Source organism: Magnolia sinica, chromosome 2 (assembly GCF_029962835.1).
Source record: "Magnolia sinica isolate HGM2019 chromosome 2, MsV1, whole genome shotgun sequence".
NCBI classification, from domain to species: Eukaryota; Viridiplantae; Streptophyta; class Magnoliopsida; order Magnoliales; family Magnoliaceae; genus Magnolia; species Magnolia sinica.
Genome location: NC_080574.1, coordinates 8151328 through 8169637, shown reverse-complemented (window position 1 = coordinate 8169637; position 18310 = coordinate 8151328). Strand labels below are relative to the sequence as shown.

At 39.0% G+C, this 18310-nt stretch overlaps 1 protein-coding gene, 1 long non-coding RNA gene and 1 pseudogene across 2 annotated transcripts; all 3 read left to right on the top strand.

Annotated features, from left to right (window-relative positions):
- The first annotated feature begins 587 nt into the window (after nt 1-587).
- Nucleotides 588-2213, top strand: LOC131233694 (uncharacterized). Its single transcript, XR_009165328.1, has 4 exons — nt 588-713; nt 953-1005; nt 1260-1398; nt 2065-2213. It is a non-coding gene; the product is annotated as an uncharacterized LOC131233694 (long non-coding RNA).
- Nucleotides 2214-2220: 7 nt separating this feature from the next.
- Nucleotides 2221-3177, top strand: LOC131233685 (uncharacterized; annotated as a pseudogene).
- A 52-nt stretch (nt 3178-3229) lies between these two features.
- On the top strand, nt 3230-11256 carry LOC131238031 (uncharacterized). The gene is made up of 5 exons (XM_058236159.1): nt 3230-3573; nt 3857-3960; nt 4104-4191; nt 5044-5134; nt 11120-11256. Exons 1-5 carry the CDS (start codon nt 3379-3381, stop codon nt 11254-11256), a joined length of 615 nt encoding a protein of 204 aa, XP_058092142.1. The 5' UTR covers nt 3230-3378.
- The last annotated feature ends 7054 nt before the right edge of the window (nt 11257-18310 follow it).

Genomic DNA, 18310 nt, shown 5'->3' with positions numbered 1-18310 from the left:
TCTCTCTCTCTCTCTCTCTCTCTCTCTCCCCCTTATCTATTCATATCAATTTGGGCATTTTTTTGTCATTTTTTAATCCTTAAAATAACATTGTGTAATGATTTGTGTTTTGGGAATTTTTGGGTTTCTAATCCCGAATTAGGGATTTTGTAGTGTTGATTCCCTAATTGTGGATTATAGATTTTAAAAAAACTGAAAAATCCCTAATTAGTGGAAATTTCTTTAGAACTATGAAATGCTTTGTTTCTCTTGAGAGTAGCTAGATTGGGAAAATGCTGAAACCATTAGCTTTTTTTTTTTTTTTTGTGGATTCGTATATGTACTAGCCATCCAAATAGATATATACCTATAATTATGATGCCCCAAAAAAATACATATAGGTTGATCCAAACGACGAATGAAAAACAACCCTTGCCTGTCCATTTGCATTTTGTGATCCAAAATGAATATATACTCAAATTGCACATTCGCTTACACGAATCCCCTCAAGAATTGAACACGAAAAAAGGAAGGGAAAAAAGAAAAAAGAAAAAACTTGTGGGCAATCAAATTGCACATTTATGCCTAATTACTAATTGAGCCAGAAATTGGTTGCGGATCTTCTGCTATACTGGGAATTGATGCACTTGTGGACAATCAAAGTTCCATCTATAGTCTGTCTGCTATATACAAAAGCTCCCTGTACCTTGGAGATACATTTCCTAGCACCTTTTGTAAGTGGATGGTAGTATTTTAGCATGGATTTTGTAGGGACTTTCAATCAATCTGATTGGCCTGAAATCCCTCTAGGACCCACTCCTTTTTTCTTTGGAATGAGAGTAATAAGTGATGTTCCCAACTCCAATGAAAATACAACTACTTTCAGAAGCTTACATTTCAACCTTTGTAGTATGTAGTATGTAATACGGATGCAAGACAGAGGATCAAACTTTCACTATTTTATGGTGTGCAGCTGACAGAGAGCGCGGCCTGCAACCTTTCATGTAAAGCTGCACCTTCCAACTTGTACATGCACTTGGACTCTCTCATCTGTTCTTTGAATATTTGGTATTGCTTGTCTTCTCAATTGGGTCTCATTTTGAACTTCTATATGCACTTAGATACTCAAATATCTGGCTTTTTGGAAATTGGGTCTTGCATTTTGAATGTCTACATTTACTGGAAATCTCCCATATATGGTTTTTCAGGTATTGCTGGTTTTTCTAGTGTTTTTCTTGTTCATTCTGGTTTTGATGAAGTTGTGGTTTGTTTAATTATAGTTAATGTGTTTATGGTGTTGGACAGAATGTATGATTTGGAGCAAGGCATCATGCATCCAAACATGTGGATTGATGGCAAGAGAATCGAATGAGGTGCTGAAGATGAGATGATCCATCAAGTGGACAAGGTTCCAATTAGGTACTCTCTCTCTCTCTCTCTCTCTCTCTCTCTCTCTCTCTCTCTCTCTCTCTCTCATATACAGATTATAGCTATATAGTAGATGGCCAACAATTGAAGAGTTTGGATGACAATCTCATTTTATTAGGACTGCTCTAGCATACCTCTCATGTGGAAAAATGCAGGCATGCCAACTAATGTGAATGAGATCCACTCTGTCTAGCAGGTACATTGCCTAATGAGATCCATTGTGATGCTAGTGCAACATCCACTCCGTCCATCATTTGAGAAAAATCATGTTAGGATTTAATCCTAATGGTATATTTGTTATGGATTTTTTAGATGAGGAACCTGTTACATTTATAAAAATTTATATTACATTTATATACCATCAGACTTAACCCAAAATCCCCAAAAACATCCTGATGCTTTTCCCATATACACGCCTAATGGAACATGCTATGCATAGCTAATATTTCTTCTTTAGAAGTTCACATTTGCTAGAACATTTCCCAAATTAGTTTATCAACAGATCTAATTAAAAGCTTGTGAAACTAATTAGGATGCCAATCCATCTCATCTCTTTACAGGTTCTCATCGTTGATGGATACTTTGCTACTGCACATGTTACCTTTGTAGATATTGATTAATCTCTAACTGGTTTTGTGCCTTCTTTCCAACGTGCAGATATTGAACCTTGTTGATGTTCAGTGTCATATATGAGATGATTTCAACAAGAACAATCCTCAATGACTCGAAGAAAGATTCTAATAGACCTTCAATGAATGCTTCTACAGAAGCAATTTGTGAGAATTTTAGTATACCAGTAGAATGGGATCTTTCCTTTCCATGGATCTCTCTCTTACAGGCCAGGAGACATCGTCCCCATGAGCAAGATGGGCCAATACCACTCTTCGAGAACTGTCTGGTATGATGTCATCAGTCACCACTGCCCGATCTTTGCCGTAAATCGTGAGGTTTTGATTCCCATACCGAAGCCTACTGGTTACACTGGTGCAGATCCTTATAAAATATCATTTCAAGTTGGAAGGGAGAAATTTCTTATACCATGGCTTCTCGTGATAAATCGCAAGAGCTTTGAAGTTCCAATGATTGATGTCCACTTGAGGTACTTGGGAAGTGATTTACATGGCGTCACGGCTAGAGTTATAGACATGCCTCACCACTATGTTGAGATTCATCAAGACATATACATAAGAACTTCTGGAATCCGGAACATTGGCCGAAACACGTGCTTGTTAGATATACATGGGAGGAGCAGTCGGAGATAGATGTTGCCGGTGGCTCTTACGTCCTATTTGGATCAGGACTCTTGTTGTCATTTATTCTCGCAATTTATGTCTTGCAGTCTTCTCAAGACAAACTAGTAAGGTTTGTGAGGGAGACTGTTGCAGAAAGCAGCATACCTGGGGGAGGAGTGGCAAAGGTTGAATGATGAATTTTCAACAGGATCGAAGCTGCCGCCATCCGGGCAGTGAAATGGCTTAGCATGAGGAATTTCAAAGATGCATGCAGTTATATGTCTCGGCTTGAGGAATTTCAAAGACATCAACTAGTGCGATACTTGTGAGGTATACCTGATTGAAGATGTCATTTTCTTCTTTTCCTTCTGGAAATCGAGCAGGGGAGATGATATTCTGTTTTTTCCCCCTATTTTAGTATGTTGGTGAGTTGGGATTCTCTTATTCATGTCCTTCCTGTTTCAGGTACAACATGAGGATATGATTCTTGTATCCCCCCTGTTTTAGTAAGCTATGGTGAATGAAGTTCCTTTGTCCATTTTTTCTTCTAAAAAAAATAATAATAAATTTTGACCAACCTGAGAAAAAAATGTCTCAAATTATTTGGCTAAATGGTAAGTGATCATCCTTATGTTAATCACAGTGAATTTATCTGTGTTTTATTCTTTCTGATGTTATTGCTAAATTAAGTTCTGTTTGACAAAATGTTGTAGCCATTAGTTAGTTGATTCTCAGAATCATGGAATATGCAACTTTGCAAGTGCCTACCTACTTTCTCCGTCAAAACTTTCTTCTTGTGAATTGGCAGGATGGACCTCCACCATTTTCTTTGAAAGCATTCCTCAACAGCAAAATGATGATGGTGTTTGAACTTACTGCCAACCAGCAGTTCCAGGTTGTTCCATTCTCCCGGTCTCCTTGGGCTATATACATGGTTTGTGGTGTAAGCTTCTGTCATGGGAGAAAAGTTCTCGCAGGCCTGCAATGTGTAAAGGCTAGATGACTAGGCCATGTATGTGTTCATTTCTTCTTGTCATTTGGTCAGGTGTGCCTTGTCCTTCTTAACTGGCCAAATGATTTATTTGGTAATGATGTTCAAGTTAGCTTGTTGTTGTTGTTGATGATGATGATGATGATGATGCTTGTGTTTCATGCTATCCTATATTAGACATATTTCATGCTATCCTATATACTGACAGTTTTCTTTTACTCCACAGACTTCTGCACATGTCTGTTTGATAACAGATTTTTGCCTAGGTGGGGAGCTATTTGCTTTGCTTGACAAACAGCCTATGACAATTTTCAAAGAGGAAGCTGCAAGGTATCTTCAATGAGTATTTCAATAATTCTCTCAATTTTGAGACTCCGACCAAGAATGTTTCTTCACGGTTGCCATGCCTTTTTTTTTTTTTTTTCCAGTTGATAATTGGATACTTAAAGGTTGTTCTTGCATATCTTTTGTAGCCATGGTCACAAAAATACCGTGCTCTATGTCAAGTGGAATCAAAATGGTGACTGGGTGCTAACTGCCTCTAAGGATCAAATCACCACTGTTTTGTGGGCTTTAGGAAGGGATGAATGGGAGTTAGATGGTTGGATTATTTTTATTTATTTATTTATTTGTCTTGTTTTGTAGGCTTTAGGAAGGGATGAATGAGAGTTTTGATGGCCCACTCTGCAAGGTACTCTACATGTATACTTGTAGCATATGTGCAACGTAGCAAAGACATTCTTACATGCTTTTTCAATGTTATTTTTTTGAAATCTTCTTGACTTGGCATATGATTGGATCATCTGAATATTAGCAAATCCATCTTGAAACTAAGTTGCCACTCTCACTTGAGAATTTTACATTTTTTGCTCTTAGAAACTTAGAAAAAAAATCCAAAAGATAACAAAAGTGAGTCTATCCAAAGACTAGTGCAGCTACAACGAAGTATGAAATTTTTATTTCAATGTGTTATGGTAGAAAGGGTTGGGGGCTTAACTTGAACCAGGGAATTAGAATTTGGAAGCAAGCAACAAGTTGTATTGATTTTCATAACACTTACTGATCTTAAAAGGCATGTGCTAGCATTTATTTCACATATGGCATCTCTCATTGCTGATTTCTATTGGCATTATCTGATCTGAGCCCAACACCGACGCATGCTAATTACAGTTTATTTTTTGGTTTTAGGTGCTTCTTTTCACTGGATGATATTCCTGGCAAGCACTCTGTGGATACAGGGTAAACATTTCTCAACTCATTTGATTGCACCAGTAATTTAGAAGTTGTTCAATTTTCCCATATCCAATTGGATATCCTTCTGATAAAGCATCGTCAAGATTCAGTTACCATTCTCAAAAGTTCTACTTCGATAACATTCTCATTGCCTTCATTATCTTGATTGTTGATTGCCAGATTGAGCTTGCAAAAATGTTGTTGGCGGAGGGACAAAGTCATCTTTTTGTACATTGGCCTGAACAAGGTGTTGATGATGAAGAAAAGAAAAGTTTCTTTGATCAGGTTCATTTTCATGGCACTTTTTTTTTTTGTTATTATTATTTTGGTTCTCATGAGTATAAGAACCTTGTATTCCATGCATTCTCAGTATATTTTTACAACTTAGCTGATGTATCCTGGAAATATTAAATGGTCTCTGTTTGATTTCCAAGTCCAAGCAGCAAAAGTTTAACATCGGTTTCAACTTTTAAGCTTCCATTTTCCTCACTCAAACATTTATTTTTCTTATTATTATGATTATTTTGAAATTTATCTTTGGAAGTCTTGCTAACCACAAATTTTTGGTAGAAGACCAAACTGATTTTGATGGGTTTCTGGAAACCTACATTGTACCTGTCAGCAAGATTGTTAATACTCTTCACATATCTGTTTATTGATGTCAAGTAGCTCTTTTCTATAGGTAACTTGGCTTAATTCAAGCTATTAGCAGATTCAAAAGCAGGAAAAAATCCATTTAATGGCTTTACCCTTCGGTAAGTAAATCCATTAAATTTGTTTTGCAATCTGTGTTTCTTGTACATTTCTGCCAGCAATTTGTCTTCAATTTCACTTTTTTTTTTTAATGAGAAAGATTTGCTCTATGGCTAGGGTCGCACTATGGGTACTCAATTCAGCTACAGATTTTATCCGTAGCTTTTGACCACTTTTCTGGTCGTGTAGCAAAAACTGACGATTTAGTGGCGTCCAGCACAACTGTCAGTAAAGGTCTTGGCCATCGGTAAAACCTTTACCAACTGAGGCTTTACCGGCTATTAGCTAACCGTAGGCAAATAATTTGCCGACGGTTTTATTGGTCTTTGCCGGCGGTTTTGACCGCGTACAGTTTTCTTATAGTGCATTTTTGGTCCCTTACGGTGCACCCTTACTTAACGATAGAGGCCAACTTCACCGGACGCGGATTTCCTGCGAAAGCCTTTCGCAGGAAGTTCCTGTGCAAGGATTCTGTTTGGGGCCCACTTAGATGTTTGTGAGAAATCCAACCCCTCTATCCGTGTTTGAAGCTCATTTTATGAAGTGAGACCAAAAACGAGGAGGATCCAAAACTCGAGTGGGCCACACGAGAGGAAACAGTGGACTTTTAGTGACCACCGTTGAAACATTTATATGGCCATAAAAGTTCTGTAACGATCTAATTTTTTGGTGTTTACACTTTATCTGAGTGAAAATGACCATATAAACGGTTTCGATGGCATATAAACAGCAAGGTGGAGCCTAGGAAGGTTTCAACGGTAGGAATTCCTTTCCACACTATTTCATCTCCTATGGCCCACTTGAGTTTTGGATCCTCCTCGTTTTTGGTAATATGTCTTAAAATGAGGTCGAAAAAAGGATGGATGGGTTTGATTTCTCACAAACATGGCAGTAGGCCCCACCCAGAATCCTTACGCAGGAACTCGTGCTAAAGGCTTTCGCAGGAAATCCGCGTCCAACTTCACCCCAATCGCCTTCAAAATCTGTGTCAGGTCGACTGGGACAAGTATGGTAGATGATCGATCGATGCTAGACTTAATATGCTGAAATTTTATGTACGGTCAAAAATAAAGTTAATCCATGATTTAGGTGGGCCACCAACCTTGTGGGAGAATGCTTACCATAGGAGTATAGATTGTAAGTATGGCCCACCATGGTGTGTATATGACATCCAACCCTTTCAAAAGATGTTCCTAATCAGGATGAAGGGATGCCTGAAAAATCAAGCCAAACCAAAACACATGTGGGCCACACCACTTGAATTTGAAGTTTTGGGTGTGGTTTTGTGTTTTTTGTGGTGTGACCCACATCAGTTTTGGATGACCTGATCTCTGGGACATCCCATCTCCATGGTTGGCCGTACCAGATGCAAGGTCTAGATGCTCTACTCAACATTAATCTGAGAATTAAAAAATAACTAGCTCCCCCGTATTATTATCAATATTATATACTCTACCCCCTTATAATGCATGCATCCTTTCTTAGTTACGAAGGAAGCTTATTTGATACTCTGGAAGAGTACCACGCTTAATACACATGCACTCATTAATTGCATGCATTCCCTGTATTACTCAACTAAATTCCCAACCATTGTCCCTATATTGGAGTAATCCCAAAATCAGATTGGTTTTATCAATCTTAACCTTTAAATCTGTATCAAAATTGGGACCCATACTTTGGATGGTTAAATTTAAATCACTTGCATGCCAGGTATGCAATTCCTAAGTAAATGTTGGTCTTATGTTGCCTATGTGTACTCATTTTAGTGGTCACAGATTCGGTTAGGGTACACCAAAGCCTATTTGTAATATTTGCCCAAAAATGGCACTCATGTAACACCCCCACACCCAACTTATGGTGTACAACATTTACCAGGCACATTTCTGAAATTACTGATCAAGCAAATCCTATCCATCCAATTGATGGGGATCAAATGGTTATTATAAGTAAAATAGTGAGTGGCCTAAAATCATGTGGTGAAAAGCATGTCCAACATAGTGCACGGGTTATGATTATTTTATTTATTTATTTATTAAAGAAAGTAAGAGCACATTAATTCATCATAATTAAGATCACAAGTGGAACGAGGGCTACAAATATTATTGAACTAGCTGACTGCTGTACCCTCTTTCTGACAATTAAGAACACATGTTATAAAAAAAGAACTATATGACATGTTAAAAATCTTTAATGGTACTTGGAGTGTCTGCATCAATGTTTAGAGTGGTTGACAATCAAAGTGGATGTCATGTGAGGGAGAGTCTGCATCAATGTTTAGCCTCATATGTGATTTAGCTGTTGTCCACCAAACAGTTTTCCTTCGTATCACCCACCTGATCAATTTAGGGATGAGCCTAATTTTAGGCCTTTGGTGTTACATCTAATGCTTGAAGTAAATTTTATATGAACATCACTATCGGCCCTTAAAAATCAAGGGTCTTCAACGGTCCCAATAGTTTTTTTGTGGTCCACGTGAATCACAAGTATTTTTTGAACTTAGGCTTAATATGGGTTGACACATTTAATGTTCTAAGTGGATTTTACATATACATCACAGTGGAACTCACTAAAAAAATAAGTGCCAGCGATCCTCTCCAAACAGTTGAAAGCAACAAAAAAGCCAAATTGTGTGGGACGCCCCTTCTTGACCTTGATGGGCCCAACATGATGTATATGTAAGATTTACTTCAACCATTAAATATGTAATCCTATCTTAGATCCAGAGCCAAAATATTATTTGTCTTGTGTTTCAGGTAGGCCACACCAAAGAAAATAATTGGGAGAGAGATGTCCACCTTTGAATTTTATGGGGCCTACCATAATGATTATTTGAAATCTACTCCAACAATATTTAGATGCCGCATCAAAATTTAGTCTGAGGGCCTAAATGTAAGCTTATCTGTGATTCAAGTGGGCTGCACGAAGGGAAATAATTTGGTTGGCTGTCCTTACACTGTTTCTGATTATGTAGTCTACCTGAACCATGTATGGAACTAATTTTGGATCTTGGCCCAACATTGGGTGAATGCGTTATGATCCATTTGTTTGTATGGCCGACTGAAGTTGCGGTTAAGAACTCTAGTGGGAGGCAGTAGAAAAATAATTACTTTATTAATAAGGTAGCTTTTTGAAAAAGCTAGGAAATATAAATTATTAATTAGGTAGTTTTTTTATTTTTTATTTGGTAAAATTACCTTGGATAAACGGCAGGAGCTGTAAAGGAATGCCTGTAAAACTAAGGGCCGACAGGCAGTCTAGACCATGTAGGCCAGGACAGGCTGTCCGGGCATCCTCATCCTGGACTTAGATATCTGTTTTTTTGTTTATTTTTGTCAAACGGGGAATAATCTTGTGGCACGTGCGCATATTTTTAGAGTGGTTGACAATCAAAGTGGATGTTATGTGAGGGAGAGTCCACATAAATGTTTAAGACCTTTCTAGCTAGCATACTCAATGAGCACCGTCCATTTCCCCAAACAACCAATCAGATGGTTAGGATCATCCAATCAAAGTAATTTGATAGGGATCCAACATCAAAGGTGGGCCACATGCTATGGATAGTTCATATGAATGCTTAGATCTTTTCTAAAATACTCATTTACAAACCATACGGTTTCCAACAAATCGTTAGAATCGTCTATTAAAAGCGATTAATTTGAGACGGCCTCTCAACGGAGGATAAGCCCCACGTGATGTACAGTCCATATCAATGATTAAATATTTCTAGTATATAATCAAAGTGATTTGAGAGGGATGGGCCCCACATGATGGACGGTCTATAGCAATGATTCCACCTTAGTATAATCAATAGGAATAACTTGTTTCCATAGTAATTGTCAAATGATTAGGATCATTCGATCAAATTAATTCAAGAGGGACGATAAGCAATGGTGGGCCTGTGTGTTGGATGGTCTGTATCGACGATCAGTCCTTTTTCTAGCATAACCAATATAGATCATCCATTTCCATAGGCATTCGTCAGATGGTTAGGATAATCTGATCAAAGTGATTTAAAGGGATGGCCCAAACAATGGATGATAAATTTCAATGATTGGGTGATCTGATGGTTAACATTATCTGATTATAGTGATTTAGGGGAGGGCCCCCACGCAATGGATGATCTATATCAATAACTGGACCTTTTTTTTTTTTTTTTTTAAGTATAACCAATATGGGTCATTCATCTTCATAGCTACTCATCGGACCTTTTATCTTCATTTTCCATATCAATACAGTGGCTCACATGCTTGTTGATTCGAGTCATGGGCCCCACGCATGTTTCAACTATGGAAGTTGATGTAGAGTGGATCGTAGACACTTTCATGTCCAAGATGGACCAACGAAAGCCCGATCAGAGGTGGAGGTGATCCAGACCGTTAGAATCTTACAACCGGCGTATCTCACAAATGAGAATGAGTTGATCGACGTACCATATATGATTTTGGGGTAGGATAAGCTACTTTATCCAACCAATCCGGCATTTGCGAGATTTCATCAGGTTTACTGTCAAAATTTTATTTTATTTTCATTTTTATTATTTATATTAAGTTTTAGTTTGATCATAACTCTTATCCTTCGGGATTTAGGAGTTGAAAAGTGCTTAGAAAAACTTGGAGAATAACTTAGTTAAGCAAATTAGGACACTTACTATAAATAATAAATTTACTATTTACAGTGACTTATGTATTTTAGAGAGTTAGGTTAGATATCACTATTTAGAGGAGTCCAGACGAAGACAGTGATCGGCCTTATCACGTTCATCCCTATGTCAGAAGTTCAATCCTCTATTATACGGGCCATTTGAGTTTAGGATTTGGGTCAGTATTAGGCTCCTGTCCTAAAATAATCTGGAAAAACGAATGAAAGGGATGGATTTCCCATAAACATCATGGTGGGCCACTGTGGCAGGAAGTTCCTTTGCAGGAAATCCTTGTCCCACTGCCAGCTTATGCACACTAATGAAAAGGGACCACATGGGGGTAACACCTAATCCTCTCCCCGAATGCTAAATGGTATGTTGATCAGATGCTAGAATCGTTCCCTTAGTGCGGCCCTTAATTATCGTGGGGTCCACCTTGATGTATTTATTCTATATCCACGCTGTTCATCCCTTTTGCCATGTAATTTCAGGGTATGCACCCAAAAATGAAGCTGATCCAAATCTAAAGGTGGACTATACCATGGGAGACAGTGGTACCGATTGACCATTAAAAACTTTGGTGGGCCATTGATTTTTTAGGGCACAACCCCAACAACTAATTTTTGAGCTTTTAAAATTAATTATTCAATATTTTTTAAAAATATAATTAATCTATAAATGATGTTCAGTTGTGCCTTGTGGAGTCAAAGTTCTACTAAGTTTTGTCGAGTTTTTGTTGAGTTGTATCAAGTTTTTATGAGTCAATAGTTTCTCTTGATTTTTAACCATGGAATCTATCCGAGTTAACTTGGTGAGTCACTGAGTTTTTCTTGTGTTTTAAAACTATGGGTTTTTCCTTATCAGGTGTGATATACAGCGTCAATTTTCAGTATAGCAGTTTCTCCGGTCCCAGTTTCAGCATCAGCTTGCCCTACAGATACCCCAGCAAAATCAGAGTAGATGCAGCAGGATGGTTGCATCCAAGCCTTCCAAGTAGCTAAGAGTTCTATTTTAGCTTTTTGGAGATGTTTGAGTGGATGTCGGGTGTCTCATGCGGTGGTTTGGGTCACCTCCTGGTTTAGGCCTGCTGTCCTTGTTCCTATGCTTTGGTTGGAGCTTGCTAGTAGTGGTTTCTTTACCTTTCTTATTTTTTATTTCAACGAAGTTTTTTTTTTTCACCTTTCGTATTTTTTATTTCAACAAAATAACAAGTGGTGTCCTCCCACCCTTCTAAAAAAAATTTTGCTATATATGTAGCTTGAATACAAAGTACTATTGGTCGAATACCAGCTCCTACCAGGGTATTTCTTTGTGCATGTGGCCCCTTATACTGGCACGAGGACTCCCATCTGGATATCCAAATCCCGCACACGTTTCACATTTACACGTGCATCATGTTTGTATTGGCTACTTGAAGATGGCCGTCTGGAATAAGCATTCCTCGTTCGAGTAATTCAACTTGTTACCTTGTTTGTGCAGAGAGTCTACGCCGCACGTTTGCTTGACCGCACCAAAGAGTCATCCAATTCGTCAGCTATACAAACAGCTTTTTCCTGTTAACCATGTGATGCCGAGAGAGAGAGAGAGAGAGAGAGAGAGAGAGCCCAGTTGAGAGAAGAGTCCAGTCAAAGGAAGCATTGGATTTTGACGACCACACGTGTAAGTTGCACATGTGATCTTCCATTCAAAAGATAGTATACCATAGAATTACCGTACAATACTTGTAAATTGCACTCGTGATCTTCCATTCAAAGACACCCTCATTTCAATATATAAATAACACCCTTCAACCATCAATGGCTTCATATCACGAACCTCAATCTATAGATAACACCCATCAACCATCAAGGCCTTCATATCACTCATTTCAATCTATAAATACTGCCCTTCAACCATCAACCGCTTCATTTCACACATTACACCAAGTGGGCCATGTCGATCGAAGCTCTAGCCATGGCGGGCGTCGACTATTTGGAATGTGGTCTCAAGTTCGACCCTTGGGGCTGTGAAGAGATGGGTCCGCCTCTGCATCTACTGCTCGGCGAAGGATCGCCGAAAAACAACGGACACGATGATTTCCGTACGGTTAAACATGCTGATGGTGTGGCGGCATGGTCTAGAGATGTTGCATCTTCTCTACTAAGCTTGCTAGTCGCACTCCACGAGCTTTGGCAATGTCATTTCCGTTATTTTCGTGGAATATGGCGTTGAAGCGAACGTTTCTGATCAAGTCCATCTGAGGAATGCGTTTTCGAGAAACTCAGCTGCGGCGGCCGAAGAAATGGTAAAGGTGCAATAGCTCATCGACTGTAGCATGCATGCGTGCCGATCTGGACCGTTCAATTAATGGGCCCCCATGCCGATGGCGTATTTAATGATAGTTAGACTTTTTGGGCTGTCTAATCTTTTGATTGGTAATCATCAAATGGACGGCCAAAGGACAAAATTGCACCGGTCGATATTTAATAGACGAGATTAAGATGGTTATAATTTTTATGACTATCTAGTCAGCGTGGTTTGCAGTTTATGGTCCGTCCATATGGGCTCCGCAGCTTGGACGGTTGGAAATTCGTATTCCACGTGTATAGTGGCGTTTGCCTGATAGCATCCGCAACCGTTTTTGTAATTAATTCACGAGAAAAGTAAGAGTATGCTAGAAATATTTCTACATTATATGTTTACTTTTCCGCCTTTTGTAACAAAATACTCTTTAAAGGAGGTTGATCCTCCTGTCTACTATCAAATTACGAAAATTATAAAATATCTCTCTCTCGCTCTCTCATTCATTGCGACGCCTTGAATGGACCACGTACCCAAGAATCTCATGAATTAGAGCATCCCAAGCATCCAATATTTGGCATTTTTATTCATTGAGTATATGGATGGTTTCTGTGTTAATTCTTAACCATCCATTTGCAAGCAAGAGATAGAAGGGTCCCGATCATCCAAAATGGAGATGTTGGACCACCAATCTAGCCAGTATGGCTGCATGTATGGTTGCGTGGGGAATTTACTTCGAGTAGGAACGTCCAATGTAAAACCGTGAAACATGAATCGGATGAGGGGAATTAAAAAAAGAAAAAGGAAAAAGAAAACCCTACCTAACAAATATAGAATTTACACTCAGACACCTTTTTAACTCATTAATCACAGTATTTATCATTCCACCTTTCCTTTTCTATTTGTGAATGGTTGTCATACTCACGGGAGCAAATGGGTTGTCATACTCACGGGAGCAAATGGGTTGCCAGCTTGAATGGGCTCCACCACGCTGTTTATGTTAAATCCACAACTGTCACATGCCTATTCCCATGTTTTGCCAACTCTCTAAAATAAGCTTTATTTGTAATTTTGCTGTTGCCCGCACTCCAAATAGTTTCACTTCGAGTGGCCACCTGTATCATGAATGAGCCTAATTTTTAGGTTGTTGTTGTAAAATAAAATGGTTGGAATAGATTTCATATAATCATCACTATGAGCCCTTGAAAATTAAGGGTGGATGTCTCTCTTAACTATTTTTTCGGTGTCCCGTCTGAATCACAAGTATTTTTTGAACTAGGGCCTAAAGTTGGATTAGATATCTAATAGTTGGAATAGATTATGTATCGTGGGAGGAAATGGGTTGGCAGCTCGAATGGGCTCACCATTAAATCCACCTCAACCATCACATGACTCATCCTATGTTAGGCCCAAGTAACAAAAATCAGCTATATCTCTAATTCAGGTGTTACTCGCCCTTCAAATAGTTTTCCTTTGTGTGGCCCACCTAAATAACGAATGGGCCTGATTTTTAAGCTTTTAGTGTCACATCTAATGGTTGGAGTGGATTTCATACAATCGTCACTATGAGCCCTTAAAAATCAAGGGTGGACATCTCTCTTAACTCTTTTTTTTTTTTGGGTGTGGCCCACCTGAATCACGAGTATTTTTTTAACTTGGGCCTAAAGCAAGATTACATATCTAACGGTTAGAATGGATTTCACTTATGCATCACGGTGGCCCCATTAAAAATAAGTGCCAGCCACCCTTTCCAGCTGCTAAAAGCAACACAGAAAACCAAATTGTGTGGTACGCCCACTCTAGATTTTGATGGGCCTATCATGAGGCACGCACGTAAGATCCACTCCGATCGTTAGATATGTAATACCACCTTAGGTCAGTGCAAAAAATCAGGCGGACTAGTGTTTTAGGTGGACTATACCAATGAAAGCAGTTGGGAGAGATACGTGCATCCATTGTTGAATTTGATAGGGTTAACCCTGATGATTATTTAAAATCTACTCTAACCATTAGATGCCATGCCACACCAAAATTTAAGTTTGGTGCTTAAAAGTTAGGCTTATCCATGATTCAAGTGGGCTGCATCAAGGGAAATAGTTTGCGGGATTAGTATTGTCCCATACACTATTTTTGATCATGTGGTTCACCCGAATCATGGATGGAACTATATTTTAACTCTTTAAGCCTAACATGGATGATGCATTACAACCCATTTGTTTGCCCAGCAACCAAAGCGGTCATTAAGAAAATCTAGCAGAAGGTAGTAGAGAGATAATTATCATGTTAATGAGGTAGCTTTTTGAACAGAACCTAAATTATTAATTAGGTAGTTTTTTGGTAAAATTCTCTAAGATAAATGGAGGAGCTGTAAAGGAATGATTGTAAAACTAGGGCCGACAGGCAATCTATGCCAGGAAAGGCAGTCCGGGCATCCTCTTCCTGGACTTGAGATATTCTAGTTTGTTTGTTTGATTGTTTTTTTAAATTTTTTTCATTTTTGTTTTTTTTATATAAAAAATAAATAAATAAAAATAAACACTGAAACAGGGAATCAGGGTGTCTTAGACCTTTCTAATATATTCAATAAGTTACCCAAACCACCAGTCAGGTAGTTAGATCATCCAATCAAAGTGATGAGCCATCAAAGGTGGATCACAAAATATGGATAGTTCATATGAATGCTTAGACCTTGTCTAGAATACTCATTATAAACCATGCATTTTCCAACACATATTAAATTGAATGGTTAGGATCGTCAAAAGTGATTTGCAAAGGCTTAGCAATTGAGGGTCGCCCTCATGATGTACCGTCCATATCAATGATTATATGTTTCTAGTGCAACCAATATGAACAGCGCATTCACATATTTATTAATAAGATGGCAAAGAGCATTTGATCAAAGTGATTTGAGAGAGATCGGCCCCATAGCAATGATTTGGTTTTTTCTATTATAATCAATAGGAATCATTTATTTCCATAGTACTTGTCAAATGATTAGGATCATTTGATCAAATTGATTCAAGAGGGACGACCATCAGTGGTGAGCCCGTGCGTTGGATGGTCCAGATTGATGATCAGTACTTATTCTAACATAACCAATATAGATCATCCATTTCCAAAGCCATACATCTGATGGTTAGGATTATCTGATCAAAGTGATTTAAGAGGGTGGGCCATCAAGGATGGACCCAACTGATGGATGGTCTATATCAATGATTTGGGTGTCTAACATGGGTCATCCATTTTCATCGCCATTGTCAGACCTTTTATGTCCATTTTCCATATCAATACGATGTATCACACTCTCATTGATTTGCATCATGGGGCTCGTTTGCATGTGGTAGTAAAAATACAATTTATGTATGCAGATAAGCATAATTGGTAAACAACATTCTTATTAATCAAAAGGTGGAAAATCATGTTTATTTTCCACCATCATAAGTAATTATCCTTCAAGTCTGTTTAATGATCGTCACCTCCATTGTACATCATGTGGGGCTACCCTTAATATTGTTCATCCATTATGTATGGCCCAGCATCAATGTTATTGTCCATCATGTGGGGCCCATCTTCGATACCCACCACCCATCGTGTGGAGTTTCTTTCATGTGGACCCAACTCCAAGCCATTCATCATGCAGGGTCTGCCTTAGATATGGGCCCACAGAGTTTTGCCACGTATACACATTATTTACGTCGATACTGTGTTGGAGTTCCATGCTGTGTCAGCGTGCCTCATGATGCATGCCATGATTTGTCATGCGTTTCTAAAAAGGCCCCCCAAATTCACGGGCCTCTCTCTCTCTCTCTCTCTCTCTCTCTCTCTCTCAACAAGCTTCAGCCGTTATTATCAACAAACTTCTTGCCTACGCGGCGACTCAGGAACGCCACCATGTTTAACCTGGGCCCACATGTGTTGGAATGGTCAGACGATTTGAACAGTCCTTGTTCTTGGTAGTATCATGTATAAGTCACTCCCAATAATCTCAATCCATTCATAATCCTACCCTTCTTAGGGTGGAGAGTTCTGATCATCTCACTAATCTAGCTTCTTCTCTCAAATAGAGCAACACATGATAGGCATACTCAAAGTTAAATCATACATAAAAACGGTTATCAATCACATCGCTTGTATCATTCACCACCAGGACGGAAATCAGTACAGCAAGGGATTCTGTGGGGGCCTAAATGAGGCATATACAAGTGTCAGGTGGACCCAGTGTTCGAAATATCGGTATCGCACAATGTATCGCACCCTTGGAATACAGATGCGTATCGGTTATCGCACGGGATATATCATTTGTATCGCATAGTTTATCGCACTTTTTGAAAAACATGGGAAAACATTAGGAAACTGGTTGAATTTTTTAATGAAACTTTGGAGATTGTTAAAAAGGCCCTTAATATAAACTTTTAAATCATAACATCTCAAAAAAAGATGCACATAATAAATTTCCTTTGTATAGGGTCCTAAGTTATGCGGTGTTTAACTGAACTAATGCAACTATATTTAAATTGAATGCATGATATTTATAAATATATCATAGTCATGTATGAAAACACAACCAATTCATTAAAAAGCAAAATAAGAACTGAAGAAGTAAAATTTGATAAATATACATATCAATGATGGGGATTAGTTGTGGTCTAAACCCACATAGAGTTGTGTGGTGGCTCGTAATCATCATCTCCATCTCTACGAGGCTGGGCATAGTACTGTTGCTCCACAATTCGACAATATTGTGCCCAAGTCATAGTAGAGTGGTACCAGTTAAGATACTCTCTGACATAACACTGATACTCATCCTCTCTGAACTAAATCAATATGCCCATTCGTGGGTACTACGTAATCGTCACAGTCTGTAACTAATATGGATCTGGGAAGGGCACATATGAAGCTCTTTGGTATCCATATTATTGGCCATATCCATACTGCTACTCATATCCTTGCCCATATGTAGAAGTGAACTCCTGACCAGGGTTGAAAAATAATGTGCTGTAACTGCTGGAGTCACTCGTGCATATCCACTAGGTCCATATCCATGCCCACACTGTGGCACAGAACTCGAGCTACTCTCTAGTGTTTGTGATCCAGATTCATGTTGTGGCCTATAACTTGAGCTCTCCTCCTTCGTCCGTGATCCAAATCTAGAGCCACCTCACTTGCCACGAACGCTTGTATCCCTTATGCATTTTGCTAGCAGCTCCTCCTCAAAATCTGAAAGTTTATGAGTCTTCTTTTTCTGCAGTAGCTCTTAATGCGTATATGTTTTATTGTAAACAAGATGAGGTTGTGGTTCTCCTAGATGAGAACCATGGTCAGGGTCCTGCGTGGAATGATCGAAATTCTCCTCCCCGGTAAAAGGGCTAAGAGGCCTCTTATCCTGACTCCTACCCGTGTCGCCACCATCTCCGTCGCCACCACCATCATCATCATCATCATCGTTACTGTCATCAGAGTCATCATCACCCTTATCGCTGCCATCATCATCACTGGACTCATTTCCCGCATCATTCTCTGACTCAGTCTTGGTGTCAAACAATATTTACCCGCCACGTGTCTCGCGTGATAATAACTACTGCGGGCTGCCCTCCGGACTCTTCGTTAATGGGTCCAATGCCTCATCAGGAGACCTCTGCTACTCCACGTATTTGTCAACATTAATCTCTTGTGTCTCTGCTTTTGCCGCAATATGTAGCTCTGGTCGCCCATCCGATGTATCTAAGTCATCCGACTTAACCCACTGGTAAACTAAGTCATCCTCCTCATCCTCAG